The sequence below is a fragment of the Stegostoma tigrinum genome, chromosome 12, assembly GCF_030684315.1.
Source record: "Stegostoma tigrinum isolate sSteTig4 chromosome 12, sSteTig4.hap1, whole genome shotgun sequence".
Taxonomy (NCBI): domain Eukaryota; kingdom Metazoa; phylum Chordata; class Chondrichthyes; order Orectolobiformes; family Stegostomatidae; genus Stegostoma; species Stegostoma tigrinum.
In genome coordinates this window covers 56,596,674-56,616,524 of record NC_081365.1, presented here as the reverse complement: position 1 = coordinate 56,616,524, position 19,851 = coordinate 56,596,674, and the positions used below count along the sequence as shown (strand labels likewise).

The 19,851-nt window shown below is 40.4% G+C and overlaps 1 protein-coding gene across 7 annotated transcripts in view; it reads left to right on the top strand.

Annotated features, from left to right (window-relative positions):
- Positions 1–19,851, top strand: part of LOC125457141 (TGF-beta-activated kinase 1 and MAP3K7-binding protein 3) — a 113,999-nt gene that overhangs the window by 45,471 nt on the left and 48,677 nt on the right. For 4 of the 7 annotated variants that reach the window (XM_048540931.2, XM_048540929.2, XM_048540930.2 and 1 more), the window contains exon 2: positions 15,172–15,367. The exons of 1 other annotated variant lie outside the window; for it this stretch is intronic. In XM_048540931.2, coding sequence (XP_048396888.1) covers positions 15,266–15,367 — 102 coding nt within the window. In that variant the 5' untranslated portion in view covers positions 15,172–15,265. Of the gene's footprint in view, positions 1–2,185; positions 2,350–14,755; positions 14,803–15,171; positions 15,368–19,851 lie in introns of those variants that run through there. 2 more of the 7 variants (XM_048540925.2, XM_048540926.2) reach the window with 2 other exon arrangements.

Below are 19,851 nucleotides of genomic sequence, written 5' to 3'. Positions count from 1 at the left end.
TCCAACAAATTTTCTTCAAGAATATTTATTGGAATACAGCAAGACTAGTTTAAGCCAGTGTGCATTAAATTAAACATACATTTCAAAAGCTTACTTTGATGTCATGCAGCTTGTACTATATGTATACATTACGGCAAAACCATTCTCTTCAACAGTGTATGCACCATCTGCAGAATGTAAATTTGCTTTCATGTAAATTGGGATACTAAATAAAATCTGCTCTGATTTAACTTCACAAGTCACACCAGCATCTTGAGTGCTGCCTTAATTTGACCTTAACACAGCAAAAGTTCAAAAGCCAAAAACTCCTCCAGCTCTACATCCATCTGAAATATCAGTGCTCTAATGCTGACATCTTGAGCATTCCCAATTTTAATCATGCCTTCATTAACAAGAATGCCATAGGCGTCTGAAGGCTAGAGGAATAAAACTTCTGCTTCTCTTCCTTCCTCCTTGTAGCTCCTCCTTAAAACCCACCTCGGTGATTGAGCTTCTGTATCGTCTGAATCTAATATTTCCTTACTGCCTCAGAAACATTTTTAACGCTGCCATGAGGTACCCTGGAAAGCATGAGTAAATTGACTTGCTTAACTATGAGTTGTAAATATCACACTTGAGTGTTAATAGTCTGACAGTGTTGCCTTTTCCCTTTGAAAATGGATTCATTTATGAGGCATGTGTGAAAAAAGATTATCTTTGTAATAAAACTGCAATGATATATTAATCTGTAGTCCACTGATAATTACTTATTTATAAGATGGCAATAATGCTTCCTGACCATTATTGATAATTAACATGTCTAGCGTCATATCTAAGATACAGTTATTGTTTATTTTGATAACATCAGGAAACATGGTATGGGTTATATTCCTTTACCTTCACGTTGCTATTAACCCTATTCAAAAAAATTGTCTCTAATGTGGTCAGTTTTTATTGCATGGTTTTTTTTGGTTAACACTTTAGATAAATAGCTTAGGATCTGAAAGCATTGAGAGACAGAACCTAAACCTGTGCTTGCATTTTTATTATCCACGTTTGTGCCACATATGTTGCTGATGTTTTGCTAAATAATGAATAAAGAGTTCCTTTATATTTGGTGAAGTTGAGCCCTCTTTGCCAGCCTGTGCTTTGCCAGTTTGTGAAAACTACAGTGAAAAACGCTGTTAAGCTGTTTTATTATGTTAGAGATGGCACATAAATGCAGTTGTTATTGCTTTCCAAAATTTCTGCTGAAGGTTCTGGACATCAGTAATGTATGCGACAACATCAGGAAGTCAACAGCCTTTTGAGGAGTGCCAACAGGAAACTTGTGTTTCAAAATAGTTGCCAGCTTGCATTATGGCACATTACTTTGCAGCTGCATTTCCTTTATATAATGTGCTTGAGGTGGTTTATGTAGCTGGTTTTTGTTGGATGCTTCTGGCTATCTGTTTATCAGCATCCATGCTTTCGCCGTGAGGTTGGTAAGCTATTAGCCGCATTTGATAATGATTGTTCAAAACTTTGCAGTTTTTATTTTTCTTGCAGCTTTGGGAAGTAAGCCCCCCACACCCTGCACTTGTTCAAATGATATATTTTGAAAGCTTTTGATCATAGTTAGAAGACAGAGACTGGCATGCTGCAGCATACATGTGAAGAAATGTTGAAGTACCTCAGCAGTTGAATTTTGAATTTTTGGGAAAGGTTGTCAGTTCTTAGTTTCTCTGCAAACTTTACAATCAGAAAATGAAATTTATGATTCCAGGTCTCATAAGTTCTTGGGGGGCTTCAAAAGTTTCTTTTGATGTGGATTAAAACAGCAAAATAAGAGAGTTGTCAACAAGTTATTATTTTCTGAATTCACTAAATAGTATCTCCTAGCTTAAAAAAATTCTAATGAAAGTAATTTGATTGTAAAAATCTGCTCACTATTTTAGAAGTTATTTCTGTCCTGCATTGAACGTAAGGTACTGTGTTACACTGCACAGTAGAGATTAAACCAGTCAGAGCATTGCTTTGCGTAGGGTTATGATATTTGGATGAAAAATGCCTTATTCTCTCCCTACTTTATATTATGACATAAGACATTGTTTCCACTTGGTCTTTAACTGTAAAAGTGAATGGAAGTGATATAATGTTTTATTTTGTGGAAATGCCTTTCAGTGTTGCTGATCACTTGAATGCTTTTGGTTTCTTTTTTGGATAGCATTCAGGCTTCTAAAAACTGTGGTGTACTACATTCAGTATGATTGTCAGACTTGAGGAATGGATGGAAAAGGAGGAAGGAAACGTGAATATGGTCCAGCACATAATGATCATGTGAACTCACAACCAGAGCTGCTTCCTCCATTTGCGAAAGGAAGCAAAACGGTATTTTAATGGAAAAATGTAACCATTCTTGTGAACTATGTGATGAAACTGATTTATAAAACCATTTTGAAAAAGAAATGATCAATGTATAAAAACATAGCTCCATAGCCAAAGGAACCAAGAGATTCAGATTTGGTTTTGTTTTATTGTCATCTTTAAAGAGAGTAGTCATTGAAAGATACCAAGAAGTGTAAATATCTGGAGTGTATGTTTTATATACTGAGAAAGCATTAGAGTCCGCTATCAGAAAACAATCACCTGCTTAAACAGACTAAAAATTGAGTGAAGAAAAGAAAATTTAGAATCTATACTGGAATCAATCAGCACATGGGACTTGATAGTAACGTGTCAAACAGCTTCCCATGCAAAACATGGGTTTGCCAAGGAGTGTTGAAACTGGGTACTGAAACTATCATCAGAGACTAATGATTCAGTGAATGGGTTGAACGTTAATAACTTGAAATATGCAAATGACACTGCACTGATTGTTGAGTCAGAAGAGGAGCCACAGGGAATTGTAAACAAAGAAAGCGAGGTTCATGGGACATGGATCAAGAGCAAATGTGAAGAAGACCAAAACAACAGTGATAAACAGAGACTTAACCCTGAAAATAAAAATTGAAGTAAATGATCAAGTCCTGGAACAAATAAGAAATATTCACATATCTTGAGAAGGTTGTTACATCCAAAGGAAAATTGAGATTGCTAGGAGCAGCTTTGTCAGCACGGAGGGCATGTTACCCACCAAAAAATTGAACCCATATCTTAGAAAACGAACACTGGGATGTTGTATTTTGTCGTCTATGCCATGTGCCTCTCAAACAACCAGAGCCTACTGTGCAACTGAATGCTTTTGTGATGTGAACATAAAGGAGGCTTTTCCTCATGACTAATAAATTGCTGAAGGAAAGGGAAAAATGTTACAACAAAGGTAGAAAACCAGTTTTGGCCGCATCATTAGAGCAGCTGGCAGAGGCAATTATTGGAATGAAAGATGGACAGACAACACAGGTAAGGGAAGCAGAGGAGAAAATGTGTGAATGGACCTAATGGATTGTGTACGTTTGACCTGTGTGGAATGTGTAAGGGTAGCATAGGGCAGACAGAGGTGAAAATCTGAAACAGTTAAACGTCTTAGGAAGATGACACCAATTAATGAAAAAAAAATTAATATAAATAAATAAAATTAAAAGTAAAAACACAAAAAAATGAAAAAAACACCCATCTTTGGCAAGGATCGTTTTGTGCATCATGTTGTGTTCTATTGTTGAACAATGCATGAGAGAAATTCCTCGAGTCTCTTACAAATCTGCTGATTTTAACCCTAAGATATAGGAGCAGAAATTAGGCCCATTGAGTCTGCTCCGCCATTCAATCATGGTTGATGAGTTCCTCGACCGCTTTCTCCCCCGTAACCCTTGATCCCCTTGACAGTCAAGAACCTATCTATCTCAGTCTTAAATGTACTCAATGACCTGGCCTCCACAGCCTCCTGTGGCAGTGAATTCCATAGATTCACCACTCTCTGGCTGAAGAAGTTTCTCCTTATCTCTGTAACGACATCACATTTACTTTTGTTTTAGAAAAGGTTTGTGAACTGTTAATGTTATGCTCTGACGTGTAAGACTTGCTATTATATCCAAATGTGTGCTTGCCTCTTGACTAGTCCTAGATTGAGGTCCCGGTTTGAGTTGCGGAGATGGCGCTGCCTGGTTCACGTTCAGAACTGCAAACTGATTCCATGGAATCAAAAGAATTCCATAGAGCCTTAGGTTGAAACAGAAGACGTAGCTTTCTGTGATACAAAATAATTCACTCATTGCATTTACGTCTTGGAACTCCCGATTAACTGAGACTAGTAGTTATTAGCTATTGATTTCGATATTTTTAAAGTCAGTTTTGAGCACTCTTTAACAAACAGACATGTTAAAAAAAATTAGTCATACTTTTCATATAAGCTGTCTTTTTATTTTGCCAAGCCAATTGTTTTTTATACTTACCAATAATTACTATAAGTTCTGTATTTGTCTCCCAAATTTCGAGTTGAGTCTCAGTTGTGTTCTTGCCTGTGAAAGTTTGTATTAGGGGAAAGGGCTGTTCGATTCTGTGCTCTTAAAGGAAATGTATGTATTGACTCTACTGTACAGCCTGAGTCTAAAAATAGTGCAGTAGCAGGAAACAGTTTTTCAATGTGCATTTTTGTGTGCGGGCACTTAAACTTCTTCAGATTCAAGATTGTTTGCAAGTAGTTGTCAATTTTTGGCCTCCTGCTGTTGTGATTGGTAGCCATTGAGTGCAAACCTGTTGCTTAGTGATAAAATTACCGGGCTATAAATCCAATGCCCAGGGTTCAAACATTAGTTCATATTTCACCATGATGATGAGATATCAAATCAGAAAAATCTGGAATAAAAAGTTAGTCTAATGGTGACTGTGCAACTGCTGTCGATTGTCATTAAAACGAAATTGACCCACCAATGTTCTTTTTGAAAGGAAATCTGCCTCCCTGCCTGATGAAGGGTCTAGGCCCGAAACGTGAGCTTTTGTGTTCCTGAGATGCTGCTTGGCCTGCTGTGTTCATCCAGCTTCACACTTTATTATCTTGGATTCTCCAGCATTTGCAGTTCCCATTATCTCTGCCTCCCTTACCTGGTTTGGCCTACGTGACTCACAATCAACAGCAATGCAGTTGATTGCCCTTGGCCAATTAGATATGAACAGTAAATGCTGCCTAGCATCTGTATCCCAGGAATGTATTGTTTAAAAAAAAGTGTAGATGTGTTTACAACAGCATGCATGTATTAAGGGGAAGGACTATTCTATTCCATGCTCTTAGAAAGAAATAAGTATACTGACTCGACTATGCAGCACAAGTCTAAAAATAGTTCAGTGGCTGGAAACAGCTTTTCAATATTCATTTTAGTAACACATGTAAAATACTCTTTCTCGTGCTGCTCAGCCTGTCTGCATCCTTCGGGCTGACTGCACTATCCTCCCCTAATGCCACTTCAATGTCAATCATCCGTTTCAGTTTGCACTGGCTTTGTTCCATTCTTGCCTAATTGCTGATAAATGATTGCCTGGCTTTTGTTCCGGCTATCTGTTGCCTCAGTTCCTAGAGATCTACCCTGGGACCCTGCACTGTCTTTCTCATCGACTGGTGACCTGAGAAAGTCAGGCTCAGTTTCCACATGTGTGCTTCATGACATTCACCTCAGCCGCACCACCGCATATTCCTTTTTTTCTGTTCATGTGCAGAAGGAATGTTCTCATGTAGCAAGTTCAGAGTTAAATGCAGAGGTGTGCTTTAGAACCAAAAAAAACTTTCGGTTATATGTATTTATAAAAAAAGTTATTGATATGCAGCAAGCAAGGAAATATTAACAAAATTTTTAAAATTTGTCCTTTCACAAGATCTGAATGTTGCTAGCAAGGCCCACCACTAATTGCCCTTCAGAAGATAGTACTCACTGCCACCTTGGCTGCTGCAAATTCTGTGATGTAGGTACATCTACAGTCCTATTAGGAAGGGAGCTTGAGGATCTGCACCCTCTAAGAATGAAGGAATGACAACATAATGTCAAGTCAGGGTGGTCAGTGGCTTGGAGAGGAACTTGGAAGTAGTGTTATTCCTATACATTATCTGTCCTTGTCCTTCTAAGTGTTGGAGGTCATGGATTTGTTCAGTGGTCGAGAAAGAGTCTCAGTGAGTTGCTGCAGTGCATTGTGCAGATGATGCACACTGCTGACCATTGGTGGGGGTAGTGAATGGATGCCATTCAAGTATAATGCCCTGCCCTTGAATGGGATCCTTAAGTCTTGCTGGACCTGTGCTCATCCAGGCAGGTGGAGATTATTGACACTCCTGACTAGTACTTGTCGATGGTGGAAAGTGTTTGGAGAGTCAAGAGGTGAGTTACCCGTAGCAGAATTCCCAGTCTTTTGACTTTCTCTTGAATCCACAGTATTTCTGTGGTGGACATTAATGAACATCCACACTTAAACATAGAAGTAATTGGTGAGGAAAGTTGTGCTTAGGGCACTACCTTGAGAACTCCTGCAAAAGCTTTAAACCATACAGGACAAAAGAAGCCCACTTGATTAGTACTGCATTCACGCCCTTTACCACTGGTGGCAGTGTGCACCAACGACAAGATGTACTGCAGAAATTCATAAAGATTTCTTCGACAGCACCTTCCAAACCTATGACCGCTATCATCAATAAAGGCAGGCGCACACATACATGGGAATACGAGCACCTGTAAGATCCCTCTGCAAGCCATTTGTGTGGCACAGTGGCCCAGTGGTTAACACTGCAGCCTCACAGTGCCAGGGACCCGGGTTCGATTCCACCCTCCGGCGAGTGTCTGTGTAGAGTTTGCACATTCTCCCTGAGTCTGCATGGATTTCCTCCGGGTGCTCCGGTTTCCTCCCACAATCCAAAGATGTGCAGGCTAGGTGGATTGGCAATGCTAAATGGTCCATAGTGTTCAAGGATGTGTAAATTAGGTGGGGAATTATAGGAGGAGGGGTCTGGGTGGGATGCTCTGAGCATCAGTGTGGACTTGTTAGGCTGAAAGACCTGTTTCCACACTGCAGGGATTCTATGATCTATGGTCATCCGTCTGTCCTGAAAATATATTGTTGTTTGTCCAATGCTACTGCGTCAAAATCTTGGAACTCCTTCATTGTGTTGCTTCAAACTTTGCCTGCCATTGCTTGGACCTTGGAAGTTCATGTGCAGCAGACACTTCCAGATTGGAAGTCATTGTTGTGGTGTGCAGATCCTCCACACCACAACAGCAGGAATGTAGATCCTTTCCTGACAGCACTGTGGGTGTACCTACACCACATGAACTGTAGTGGTTCAAAAGGTAGCTCACCGCCACTATCCCAAGAATGATTAGGAATGGACAGTAAAAGCTGGCTTCTCCAGTGATGCCCACATCCCCTGAATTAATAAATATAAGAAAAATAAACCTCATAGGATTGTGTGGCAGAGGAGTAAGCCATTCGGCTCATCACGCTTCTATTATTGTGTTTTTTTCCCCCCAAACAGTGCTTCAGTTTAAGCCCATACCTCTGTTTCATCCATGATAACACTATCCAATTGACATTTCAAGATGACTGTGAATTCTGCTTCTACTACCCTTCATGTAGTGTGTTCCAGATTTTAATTCTCTGTGTGAAATCATTTCTCACTTTTGCCATCTATATCAAATTTATGATCTCTGCTCACCGGCCCATCTGACAAGAATCATTTTGCTTGCTGTGTCAAACCTTTCATAACTTTGAATACTTCCATTAGGGCTTCCCCTAAGTTTCTCAATTTTAAGGAGAATCATCCCAGCTTCCGCAATATCATGACATAATTGAACTCCCTCACTCTTGGTATAATTTTGTTAATACTGCTCTACATGCTTTCTACACCTTACTCCAATGCCTGCATAAAAGTAATGTAAGTAACCCTTACAGTGATGCAAAATTAAGAATCTTCTTCAACATTTCATCTGTATAACTCTGTATAGGGAACCCTGATAGCTTTCGTGCTGTCACCTTAGGTCATTTAGTTTTTACAGACACACAGATTAGTTCAGTCAGCTATTTGCTCTTTGTTAAAAGTATGATATCATGAATTTACCCATAGCCATTTTGATTAGCCAAGCCTCCTGCAGGGCCACCTTCAAAACAGATGCTAAAGCTTTTTTCTGACTTAAAGAATGCATTCAAGTTGTCCGAAACTGTAGGTGTTTTGTGAATCAACTTTCTTGAGATCACTTATTAGGATTGAGGCAAGTGGATGATTCACTGCAGTCTTTTCCTGTGAAGTTAAACCTGTCCTGTAGATAATTCTCTCTGTATTGTCAACCTGTTTTGCAAGTATCAAATCTTACCCAACAGACCAGTTTCATACTTGTTCCTGTTTGTCGAGTTTGGAATGTAGATATTTAGAAAAAAAGCATGTGATTTGATTTCAGTGACTCCAAAATGAACCCCTTTTTGATGATGAAGTTAGTCTTGAAAAGTTGATTTCAACACTAGTTGCTACAGGATTTTATTTGAAATAATTTTATTAGAAGTTGTAGTTGTTGAGATTTGTCTCTTGGAAGTTGATCAAAGACCCCATGAAATTCTCAAAAGGCCATACAATATAGGAACAGAATAAGGTCATTGACCCATTGAGTATGCTGTGCCATGATCTGTTTCTCAACCCCATTCCCCTGCTCCATTTCTGCGGACCTGGAGCCACGTGTCAGCCAAACCACGTACAGCTGAGAGGTTTCCAGTTCTCAATGACATTCGCAAACCAGATGAGTCTCTGCGACAATCAATGACACCATTCTGTGCTTAAATTCCACCAGCTGCCATGACAGAATTTGAATCCATGTACTCAAAGCATCATCCCAAGTCTCTGCCTTACACATCTTAGAACATTACTATTACACCACTAATTCCTCATCAGAGTTGGCTGGTTGGAGAGTACTCCTACCAATCCTGTCCTAAAAAAGCTAAAGCTCCCCGTAACCTTTGATTTCCCTACAATCAAAATGTCAGCCTGAAATGCTCACCATAATTGGGAAATGTGCAGGCATACAAATAATTAATTAAAACAAAATAACTCTGACATTTACTGTCACTACGGAGATTTTCTTGAGTTGTTCGGTAGAAATGTCTTGAGACCTACATTTCCTGATTTTTGCTGTTCGATGCTGCGCTGTGAACATAGTCAAATTGGAGCTGTTCACAGTAGATTATCTCTGGTTGTCCTGATGTGACGTTTTGTCCAGTTGACCTTTGGTTCTCATACTGAGTTGGGAGAGCTCATGTTGAATCTTGCCATCACTGCTGAATTTGATTTTCTGGCTCAAAACTTTGAACCCTTGGTTAAGGATCATGTGCAACTTAAATTAAATTTTTGCTTCCCCCTGGACTTGCCTCCAACCTGTCCTCCTCAGACTGGCCTGTTACTTCAGGCTACACTCTCCATCACTGAACCCAATTTCCTCATTTTCATTATGAACTTTAACTGAAGAGTCCCATCTAGTGGCAGACATTGGTAGGTACACTGACAAACATTTGCTACAAAAGTTCAGAGTTTGTATCGTTTAATTTTTTTTGGAAAAATTGTCCTGCTTTGATATACATTGTATTTTAATTTTGTAAAATTATTTCAAATAGAATACACAGTGCTATACAAAGTACGGTACAGTAATTCAGATATATAGAACATAGAACAGTACAGCACAGAACAGGCCCTTCAGCCCACAATGTTGTGCCGACCATTGATCCTCATGTATGCACCCTCAAATTTCTGTGACCATATACATGTCCAGCAGTCTCTTAAATGACCCCAATGACCTTGCTTCCACAACTGCTGCTGGCAACGCATTCCATGCTCTCACAACTCTCTGCGTAAAAAACCTGCCTCTGACATCCCCTCTATACTTTCCACCAACCAGCTTAAAACTATGACCCCTCGTGCTAGCCATTTCTGCCCTGGGAAATAGTCTCTGGCTATCAACTCTATCTATGCCTCTCGTTATCTTGTATACCTCAATTAGGTCCCCTCTCCTCCTCCTTTTCTCCAATGAAAAGAGACCGAGCTCAGTCAACCTCTCTTCATAAGATAAGCCCTCCAGTCCAGGCAGCATCCTGGTAAACCTCCTCTGAACCCTCTCCAAAGCATCCACATCTTTCCTATAATAGGGCGACCAGAACAGGGCGCAGTATTCCAAGTGCGGTCTAACCAAAGTTTTATAGAGCTGCAACAAGATCTCACGACTCTTAAACTCAATCCCCCTGTTAATGAAAGCCAAAACACCATATGCTTTCTTAACAACCCTGTCCACTTGGGTGGCCATTTTAAGGGATCTATGTATCTGCACACCAAGATCCCTCTGTTCCTCCATGCTGCCAAGAATCCTATCCTTAATCCTGTACTCAGCTTTCAAATTCGACCTTCCAAAATTATGTACACTATTTCATATATGGTGCACTTTCATTTCATTTCATTTCATAGAATCCCTACAGTGTGGAATCCCTACATTCAGCCCATCAAATCCACACCGGCCTTTCGAAGAGCATCCCACCAGACCAAACCCCCTACCCTCTCCCTGCATTTCCCACCCTGGACACGATGAGAAATTTAGAATTGCCAGTCCACCTAACCTGCACGTCTATGGACTATGTGAGGAAACCAGAGCATCCGGAGGAAACCCCTGCAGACACGGGGAGTATGTACAAACTCGGCACGGAAAGTCACCTGAAGCTGGAATCAACCATGTGCTGTGAGGTAGCGGCAGTAACCACTAAACCACCGTGCTGCCCTTCTGGCAAAAATGCCTGAAGGAATCCAACTCTGATTTTAACATTTATTCTAATAGGAACTGATGATTCACTTAGAAGTTGTGATTGTCAGGTGTGTGCAACTGTAACTTTAAGTGGTGACTGCCTGTTTATTTGAATAATAGTTATTGCATAAAAGTAATCCACAACTGTTAGCAAAATTTTACTTTTTTATTTACGCCTTGTGTACAGATCAACCCCTGACTTACCACAAGATTGTCGTGAAGGTCAAGCTGTCACCCTGATTCAAACCTACTTGATAGAGTAAGAGCAAACATTGAAGCCAGATGTTAAATTCCTTCCTTCTCCGTGAATACCTTTAGCTTTTTTAGGACAGGGTTGGTAGGAATACTCTCCAACCAGCCAACTCTGAGGAATTAGTGGTGTAATAGTAATGTTATAAGATGTGTAAGCCAGAGACTTGGGATGATGCTTTGAGTACATGGATTCAAATTCTGTCATGGCAGCTGGTGGAATTTAAGTTCAATGCATAAGATCTGTAATAGTGACCACTTAATGGTGTCATTGATTGTCGCAGAGACTCATCTGGTTTGCGAATGTCATTGAGAACTGGAAACCTCTCAGCTGTATGTGGTCTGGCTGACATGTGACTCCAGATCCACAGAAATGAAGCTGATTTTTAACTACCCTCTGAAATGGCTCAACAAACTATCTGTTAAAGGGCATTTAAGGATTAACAACAAAATCTGACCGTGCAGCAGAGCCCAGATTCCACGAAAGAATAATACTGTGATTTGACTTCAGCCACTCCAAAATGAACCCCTTGTTGATGAAGAAGTTAGTCTTGAAAAGTTGATTTCAACACTAGTTGCTACAGGATTTTATTTGAAATAATTTTATTAAAAATTGTAGCTGTTGAGATTTGCCTCTTGAGAGAAATGAAATAGCTTGCCTCTAATAATAATTAAAAATGTATTTTCATAAACTGCAATTACAAACTTGCCACCTCCATGCTCTTTACACCTTTGACAGCTGCTTCCTTTTTAATAAATTGAACTACGATGTTTTACATTTGGCTGTGTTTTGTTTAGAATCACTTCACTAAAATGCAGAATTTGTCAGTGGAACATAGTTTTTCTTTGAGTTATCCGCTGAGAACATAATTTAAAATTAAACATCGTTGCACTTTGACGCTAGTTGGGCCGAAATGTTAATTCCATTGGCTTAGTCAGTCACAAGAAATTATTCCATTTGTTTTTACTTCCAGATGTTTGCCAATTCATAATTGTAGCCTACTGACTTAGCTCCCTCTTACTGGCTAATTGACAGTTATAGGAAAATCTGCTTGTTAAATGCTCACAATGATATGATTCCAGTTCTGAGTTTTAAAAAAACTTGACAAAATAAGATTTTGATATTTTTGGCAAAAGGGGGGCTATAAAATTATCATTTGTGAGCATTTCCATATCATATTATTAAAAAATTGAATAAAATGAGATTGCAATCTGATTATGGTTCAATTTATTCCATATTGTAACTTCATGCATCGACCAGACTTGTCTGGAGTCATCCCCATTGTGCCTGATTCTGGGCAGTACACTTTTAAGAAGGAGTTAGAGGCATCAGAGATTAACTATCATGGTGTCAAGGATGAAGGATTGAAGTTACAATACTTGGGTAGACTGGAAAAACTGCCCTTTCTCTCCTTCCTGCAGTGGTGATGAGGAGCGGTAGTGGATTCACCTTTCCTAACAAATGAATGTTGATTAATTTAAATATTGATGGAATAACGTCAAATGTTTTCGAAGCTTTTCACCCTTACACTCATCAGAACAATTCGTATGAATATCAATTTATGGAAAAAAAATCAACATTTATACTGCATGAGAATGTTGGTTGATTGGCATATGGACTCCAGTGGCTTGACAAGCAGTTTTTCTTTTAAATGCTAACTAGCCATCTAAAACTAGTTTGGGGTCGATTCTGTGTCATCGCCAAATCTTGTTTTGCAGATTCAATTGCAAATATAACATATGAACGAACTGTCAAAGTGGTACATCAGGGTGTTGACTTTGTAGCATGCATGCTTAACCTGCGATGGCCTGACTGTTCTCCTCAAAAAAATAAAATTACTTAATGAATTTTGATCTATGTGTTTCCGCACCCCCTCCCCACCACCCCCATACAGTGGGGTCCAATTTATAACATCAGAGATTGGCTTTCAGAATGCCTTTGTATCTGAATTTGGAACTTCTTACGGCATGGGTTCCTATCCTCAACTGGTTGTTGAATATCACCTTCGGTATGTAGGAGTCCTCCATGAAATTCAAATGGACAACGCAGCAAAGCTGAACTCTTGAGCATTCTCCTGATACTTGGCATGTGGCATTTTGCAAGCAATGCATCTGGGACTTTGTCCTGCCGCTTGATCTTGCAGATTGATCCTAAACCATGAAGATGGAGTTCCCTCAGTTGCTTTATGTTTCATTGTTAGCTTGTGCATGACTTGCCTGATAGTAAACTGCTGGATTGCAGACATTTATCTTTGTTTCAAGACAAATCCCATTCTCTTTCTAAAGCCTGTGGTGATATTTAATGTTGAAATTTATTATGTTGAAGTACAGAGAAAGAAATTGTTTCCACAAGATTGGACAACCAGAGGGCACAAAATCTGACTCAATGGTGAAAGAGCCAGAGGCAGTATGAGGAATAACTTTGTTTTAACGAGAGCTAGGTAGAATTTAGAATGTACGATTTCTTACAGTGGTGGATGCAGGTTAAATTACAGCTTTTGGAAGGTATTTCATTAACACTTGGATGAAACAATTTAAGAATATAGAGAATATATCCAACTAGGTTGCTCTTTGAAAGAGCTGACGCAGATTATATGAGCCAAATGATAGCCTCCTCTACCATACCATGCTTGCTGATTCTATGATCATTAGCATTATTCCCAGCTGATATTTTGATAACTGAGAAACAAGAATGACACATCACTGGTAATGTTCAGTCTCTATAGTGTTTGATCATTTTTTCCCTACATTTGAATAAATGTTATGAAATATTTAAATGTCTGTTAAGATAGTGATATTTCCCAAAGACAGTATTGAAACAGATGCAATTAAAGTTGATTTAAAGTTATCACAGTTGGAACATGAGCTGAATATATTTTCCAGTTGTTGATTTGGGCCAACATTTGTAAAAACACTCAGCTCTGTTAATGTTCCATCAGTTCTATACTTTATCTTCCTCTTAATATATCTTAAATATTGTAGTCATTTGGTGTCATCCTTCTATAAAAATTTATTGAATTATTGTTTGTGTGCAGCTGATCATCCAGCAGCTAGAGGGTGAGCTCAAGGCTTTGGATTGTTAGGTATAGTGATGGTGAAGAGGCTTCACTCCTAGTGGAACTCCGACAAATACAGTTGGATAAACTGAATATCTGGAAAAGACTAAGAGAATGCTGGTGTGTGAGATTTTTCTTGGTAAAATTATTTCTAGCCGTTGCACCATCACTATAGTATTGTACTTAAACTGAAAGGTTAACTGGAGCATTACATGTGTAGTCAATTTCTTTTCATATTCAATTTATGTGCAAACACACTGAGATGGGCCCGGTTTGAAATTTCTCTTTTGATGTTGTACCATAGCCATCTTGGACCTGGCGCTGTCAGCAAAAGATAGAATTGAAGTGGGCATGCTCTTCAGTATATTGGTATCAAGGTACTTGGAAGAATTTGTTTCACATTGACTTGTAGTGTCTGATGGGTAAAGTTAGTAGTGTGAAGTCCTACTGTAGTCAATTTTAAAAGTATCAGTTTTAATAAGCCCAGGAATTTCTAATCTCATTTAGGAAAACAAAACAAATGTTTAGCTTATTTGATATGTTCCGTGAGTATGCACATATAGTTTTGTATGTTTCTTCAAATTAATAGGATTACCAGTAAGTGAAAATTGTTTTTTTTTAATTGTACTGTGTATTAGCTCAGAATCATGTTGTTTTGCTGTGTATTTCTGAAATGAGTGAGCCCCTTTGTAACTAATAATTAACCAAGATGCATAGCTTTCATAACGAGTCTCAACTAATTTGCTGGGTTGCATTATTGGACTTTGGCTGTGTTTCAACTCCCTGGATCTGTCAAGGTAGTTTGTCTTTTGTTTCCTGAAATGCTTCAATTTAACACAAGCCATGCTGTATATTTTACATGCATCATTTCTACGTCGTTGTTCAAAGCTTGAAATTCCCTATCATGATGTATTTTAAATGGCATAACAGTAACTGAACTCCAATTGTAATTCATTATCATGCGTCTAGAAACGTTTGATGAGCTTGAATACATGCATTTTTCATGCCGTTTTGGGCGTATCACTTACTAAAGGTGCTTGCATTGTATGAAACATTGCTGGAGGGGTTGCAGGTTAGCCTGCTTTTTTTTCAACTAACGGTAAAACTCAGTTGTGTTGTCCGTTCCTCAAATCTTCACTATATTTTGTCTTTCTCTCTCTGTACAGAAAATGCCGGAAGGGTCGGAGGACTGTAGGCACTGGCAGGCCCATTGACATCCATCCCCTGTAACTGTTCCAGTATATCCATCAAATCCTGGCAATGGCGCAGGGCATCCAGCAAATAGATATTCAGGTTTTGCATGACCTCCGGCAGCGCTTCCCTGAGATCCCAGAAGGAGTGGTGTCTCAGTGCATGCTGCAGGTACTGTTTCAAATGGGACCCATCAGCTGCTGAATATGCGTTAGCTTTGGAACAGCAAAGTCATGGCTTGATGTAGCTTTACTTTCTTTGTACTACTTTAAATTGTTGTGTGGACGGTCATTTATGTTAATAATAAGTGAAAGCTTTTATTGTCCGGAAGGGGTTATTGTGACTTCAACTGACTTCCACCTGTGACCTTGAGAATCTTTCACTCTGGGCGACGTTCTTTGAATATTTATGTGTTATCCAAAATTACACGAAATGTTTTGCAAAAATATTTAAGGAATTATTCCCTATTTTTGTACATCCCATTGTCAAACATTTTAAAGACTACTTTGTAAAGACTCTAATTTTGTCAAGACTCCAAATAAACATGCTAAAAGAGTCTGTATCATTAATAAAAATTGAAAATATTGGAAACACTCAGCTTTAGCAGAACCTGTGGAGAAACAAAATTTTTGGTTAGGTCAATGACCCGTTGTTGGAACTGAAAAATGTCAAGATGCGTAAAAGATTTTGAACAAGTACAGAGACAGGGCAAGGTCGAGAGAAAGTTCTGATTTGGGATGAAACGTAGAAGCAGTTGAATGACGATAGGATTATGCTGCAAAAGTAGATAGTAATGGGAAAAGCAAAATAGAAGATCCATCTTGGGTAATGCATGGTAAAAGCAAAATTACGATCGAAAGATACTACCCAAACCAGTATATATCCAGGAATATACATCTTTTGTTGTTGAAGGAGCCAAGGGAGGAAATATGATTTGATTATCACCATGAAGAAATCATGAGGCGTATACTTCTGATGACAACAGATGTCACTTTCCAAAACTGTGTCTCCATCTGGACACTCATGAAAGGCAAAGATAATGTAGTCAAATGTACCGCAATATTTCAAGGAGAAAGTTGTAGAGTAAGCATTCGGCAATAAAACAATTAAACAAGCTCACAAATTTGTAAAAGATGATTTGACTTTTTCATGACCTTGCCTGTAACGAAGAAGCACACCACGGATATAGATTGTAGATCTCCAAATATTTTTGGAAAGTATTTCACACACAGAGCAATTAAGTTAATGAAAAGTCATTGGAATTCAAAACAGAAAATGGGAACCAGTATAGACAATTTTTTCGGTTTCAGAAAAAGCTTGAAGATGAATAAGAAGCTAGTTTTATTTGAGGTTTAATATTTATTTGGTTGTGGTGGGCGGTAAGGAAAAGTAAATATGTTGTGGAGCCACAAAAAAACATACTGTTTGGAACACGAACAGAAGTTGCTGGAAAATCTCAGCAGGTCTGGCAGTATCAGTGAAGAAAAAAATCAGTTAACATTTCAGGCCTGGTGACCCAGAGGGCCTGTGCAAGGGTCACCGGGCCTGAAATGTTAACTCTGATTTTTTCTTCCTTCTTCACACAGAGTGAGAAATGCAGGGATAGGATGGGATACTCTTCAGAGAGTTGGTGTGGCCTTGATGGGCCACATGGCCTACTTCCACACTATCGGGATTTATGATCTTTACAACTTTCTGGGCTCAATATTGAATTCAACCTTCAAATTGTGAACCTATTCCTTCCCTTTTTAGCTTCACCTTTTAAATTCTCTGGCCCCTCCTCCCACCCTAGTGGGACTGTCTGTTTTTCCCAGTCTGGCAGTTAGACACATAATTGTTCTGCCATTCTCACATTCCAATCACTTAATCTGAGCGATCAACACCTTTCTCCCCCTAACACCCTACCTCCCCTTCCCCCAACAGTTACGTGAATGCTGCCCCCTGCATGCTTCACTTCAGCTCTGATGAAGCGTCATTTAGATTTGAAGCATTAGCTTGCTTTCTTTCTATGGATGCTGCCTAACCCACTGTCACCCCGCCCCCGCCACAACCGCCCCAAGAGGATCCCCGTCGTTCTCACACACCACCCTACCAACCTCCGGATACAACGCATTACCCTCCGACACTTCCGCCATTTACAATCTGACCCCACCACCCAAGACATTTTTCCATCCCCTCCCCTGTCTGCTTTCCGGAGAGACCACTCTCTCCGTGACTCCCTTGTTCGCTCCACACTGCCCTCCAACCCCACCACACCCGGCACCTTCCCCTGCAACCGCAGGAAATGCTACACTTGTCCCCACACCTCCTCCCTCACCCCCATCCCAGGCCCCAAGATGACATTCCACATCAAGCAGAGGTTCACCTGCACATCTGCCAATGTGGTATACTGCATCCACTGTACCCGGTGCGGCTACCTCTACATTGGGGAAACCAAGCGGAGGCTTGGGGACCGCTTTGCAGAACACCTCCGCTCAGTTCGCAACAAACAACTGCACCTCCCAGTCGCAAACCATTTCCACTCCCCCTCCCATTCTCTTGATGACATGTCCATCATGGGCCTCCTGCACTGCCCCAATGATGCCACCCGAAGGTTGCAGGAACAGCAACTCATATTCCGCCTGGGAACCCTGCAGCCATATGGTATCAATGTGGACTTCACCAGTTTCAAAATCTCCCCTTCCCCTACTGCATCCCTCAACCAGCCCAGTTCGTCCCCTCCCCCCACTGCACCACACAACCAGCCCAGCTCTTCCCCCCCCCCCCCCCCACCCGCTGCATCCCAAAACCAGTCCAACCTGTCTCTGCCTCCCTAATCGGTTCTTCCTCTCACCCATCCCTTCCTCCCACCCCTAGCCGCACCCCCCACTACCTACTAACCTCATCCCACCTCCTTGACCTGTCCGTCTTCCCTGGACTGACCTATCCCCTCCCTACCTCCCCACCTACACCCTCTCCACCTATCTTCTTTACTCTCCATCTTCGGTCCGCCTCCCCCTCTCTCCCTATTTATTCCAGTTCCCTCCCCCCATCCCCCTCTCTGATGAAGGGTCTAGGCCCGAAACGTCAGCTTTTGTGCTCCTGAGATGCTGCTTGGCCTGCTGTGTTCATCCAGCCTCACATTTTATTATCTTGGAATCTCCAGCATCTGCAGTTCCCATTATCTCTAACCCACTGTCATCTCTGGCATTTTTTTGTCTTCAATACAGAATCCAGCATTTGCAGTAACTTGCTCCTATCTCCCAAACCTTTTCTGATCTGTCTCCAGTGAAATTATGTCCTTCCTTAAAGGGACCAAAACTGCTGACAGTTCTCTCGGTGTAGTCTCACCAGCACCTTGTAAACTTGCAGTAAGACTTCATTGCTCTTGTACTTGAATTCCCTCAAAATCAAGGCCAACATTTCATTTAACCTGAGATAATAAGGTGTAGACCTGGATGAACACAGCAGGCCAAGCAGCATCAGAGGAGCAGGAAAGCTGACGTTTTGGGCCTAGATCCTCCTTCACCGAAACAGCAGCTTTCCTGCTCCTCTGATGCTGCTTGGCCTGCTGTGTTCATCCAGCTCTACAACATGTTATCTTAGATTCTTCAGCATCTGCAGTTCCTACTATCTCGTTCCATCTAACCTTCCAGATTACCTATTGCACCTGTGGGCTCGCCATCTATGTTTTGTACACAAATACTCCCATGTCCCCTCGTGTGGCAGCTTCCTGCAGTTTCTCTCCATTCCAGTAAAACTCTGTTCTTTTGTTCTCCCTTGCAAAATGAAAGACTTCACATGAAAAGTATGTCTAATGCTGTCTTAAATATTTCATGATTTAGCTTCTATTAATCAGGACGGAAGCAAATTCCAAAAAATTACAACCTTCGGAAAGGAATTCACTCTTCTCTTTGTTATGTGGGTGGTGCCTTATTTTAAAACTGTTGTCTCTAGTTCTGCATATCCCCATTAAGGGACGCATTTAATTAGCATCTACCTTGTAAAGCTCACTTAGAAGTCTGTGTTTCAACTCATTCCATTTGCCCTCCTAATTACCTGCATCCTAATTCAGTATTTTGTGAACTTGGATATTTTGCTTATCTGTTCCTTCCAAAGTTCACAACTTTAGATTTTCTCCATCTGCCATTCCCCCCGCCCCCACTTATATGAAGAATCGGTGCCCCTTTGTAACCCCTCCCAACTTTTATTCCAACATTTTGTTTAAGTTTGGTCTCAGGATCTGGATATTGCTGCCTTGGTCACCATTCATTGCCCACCGCAATTGTCCTGGAGAAGGCAGCGGTGACCGTCCTTCTTAGACCACAGCCTTTACTGAATGCAGATACACCCACAGTCCTGTTAGGAATAGTGTTCCAGAGTTTTGCCCCAGCAACAGTGAATGAAGAGTAATATCATTTTTGCTTTGTAAAGATAGTTAATTTGAGAACAACGGACTGAATCCTAACACCCAAAAGATGCAAGTAGTTTTCAAACCAGAGGTTAACTTTTTTTAAAATCCGAAACCAGAGCCAAGCTCCTCTGCATTTGATTTTAGTGAAGAAGTGATAGTGGAAGAGACCGATATACTGTTTTGAGACAAAATGGTTAAGTATGATAATGAAGCTGCGTGTTTTTTGAAGTCAGGTCAGTCAGGTTTCTGGGCCTTAGTAAAC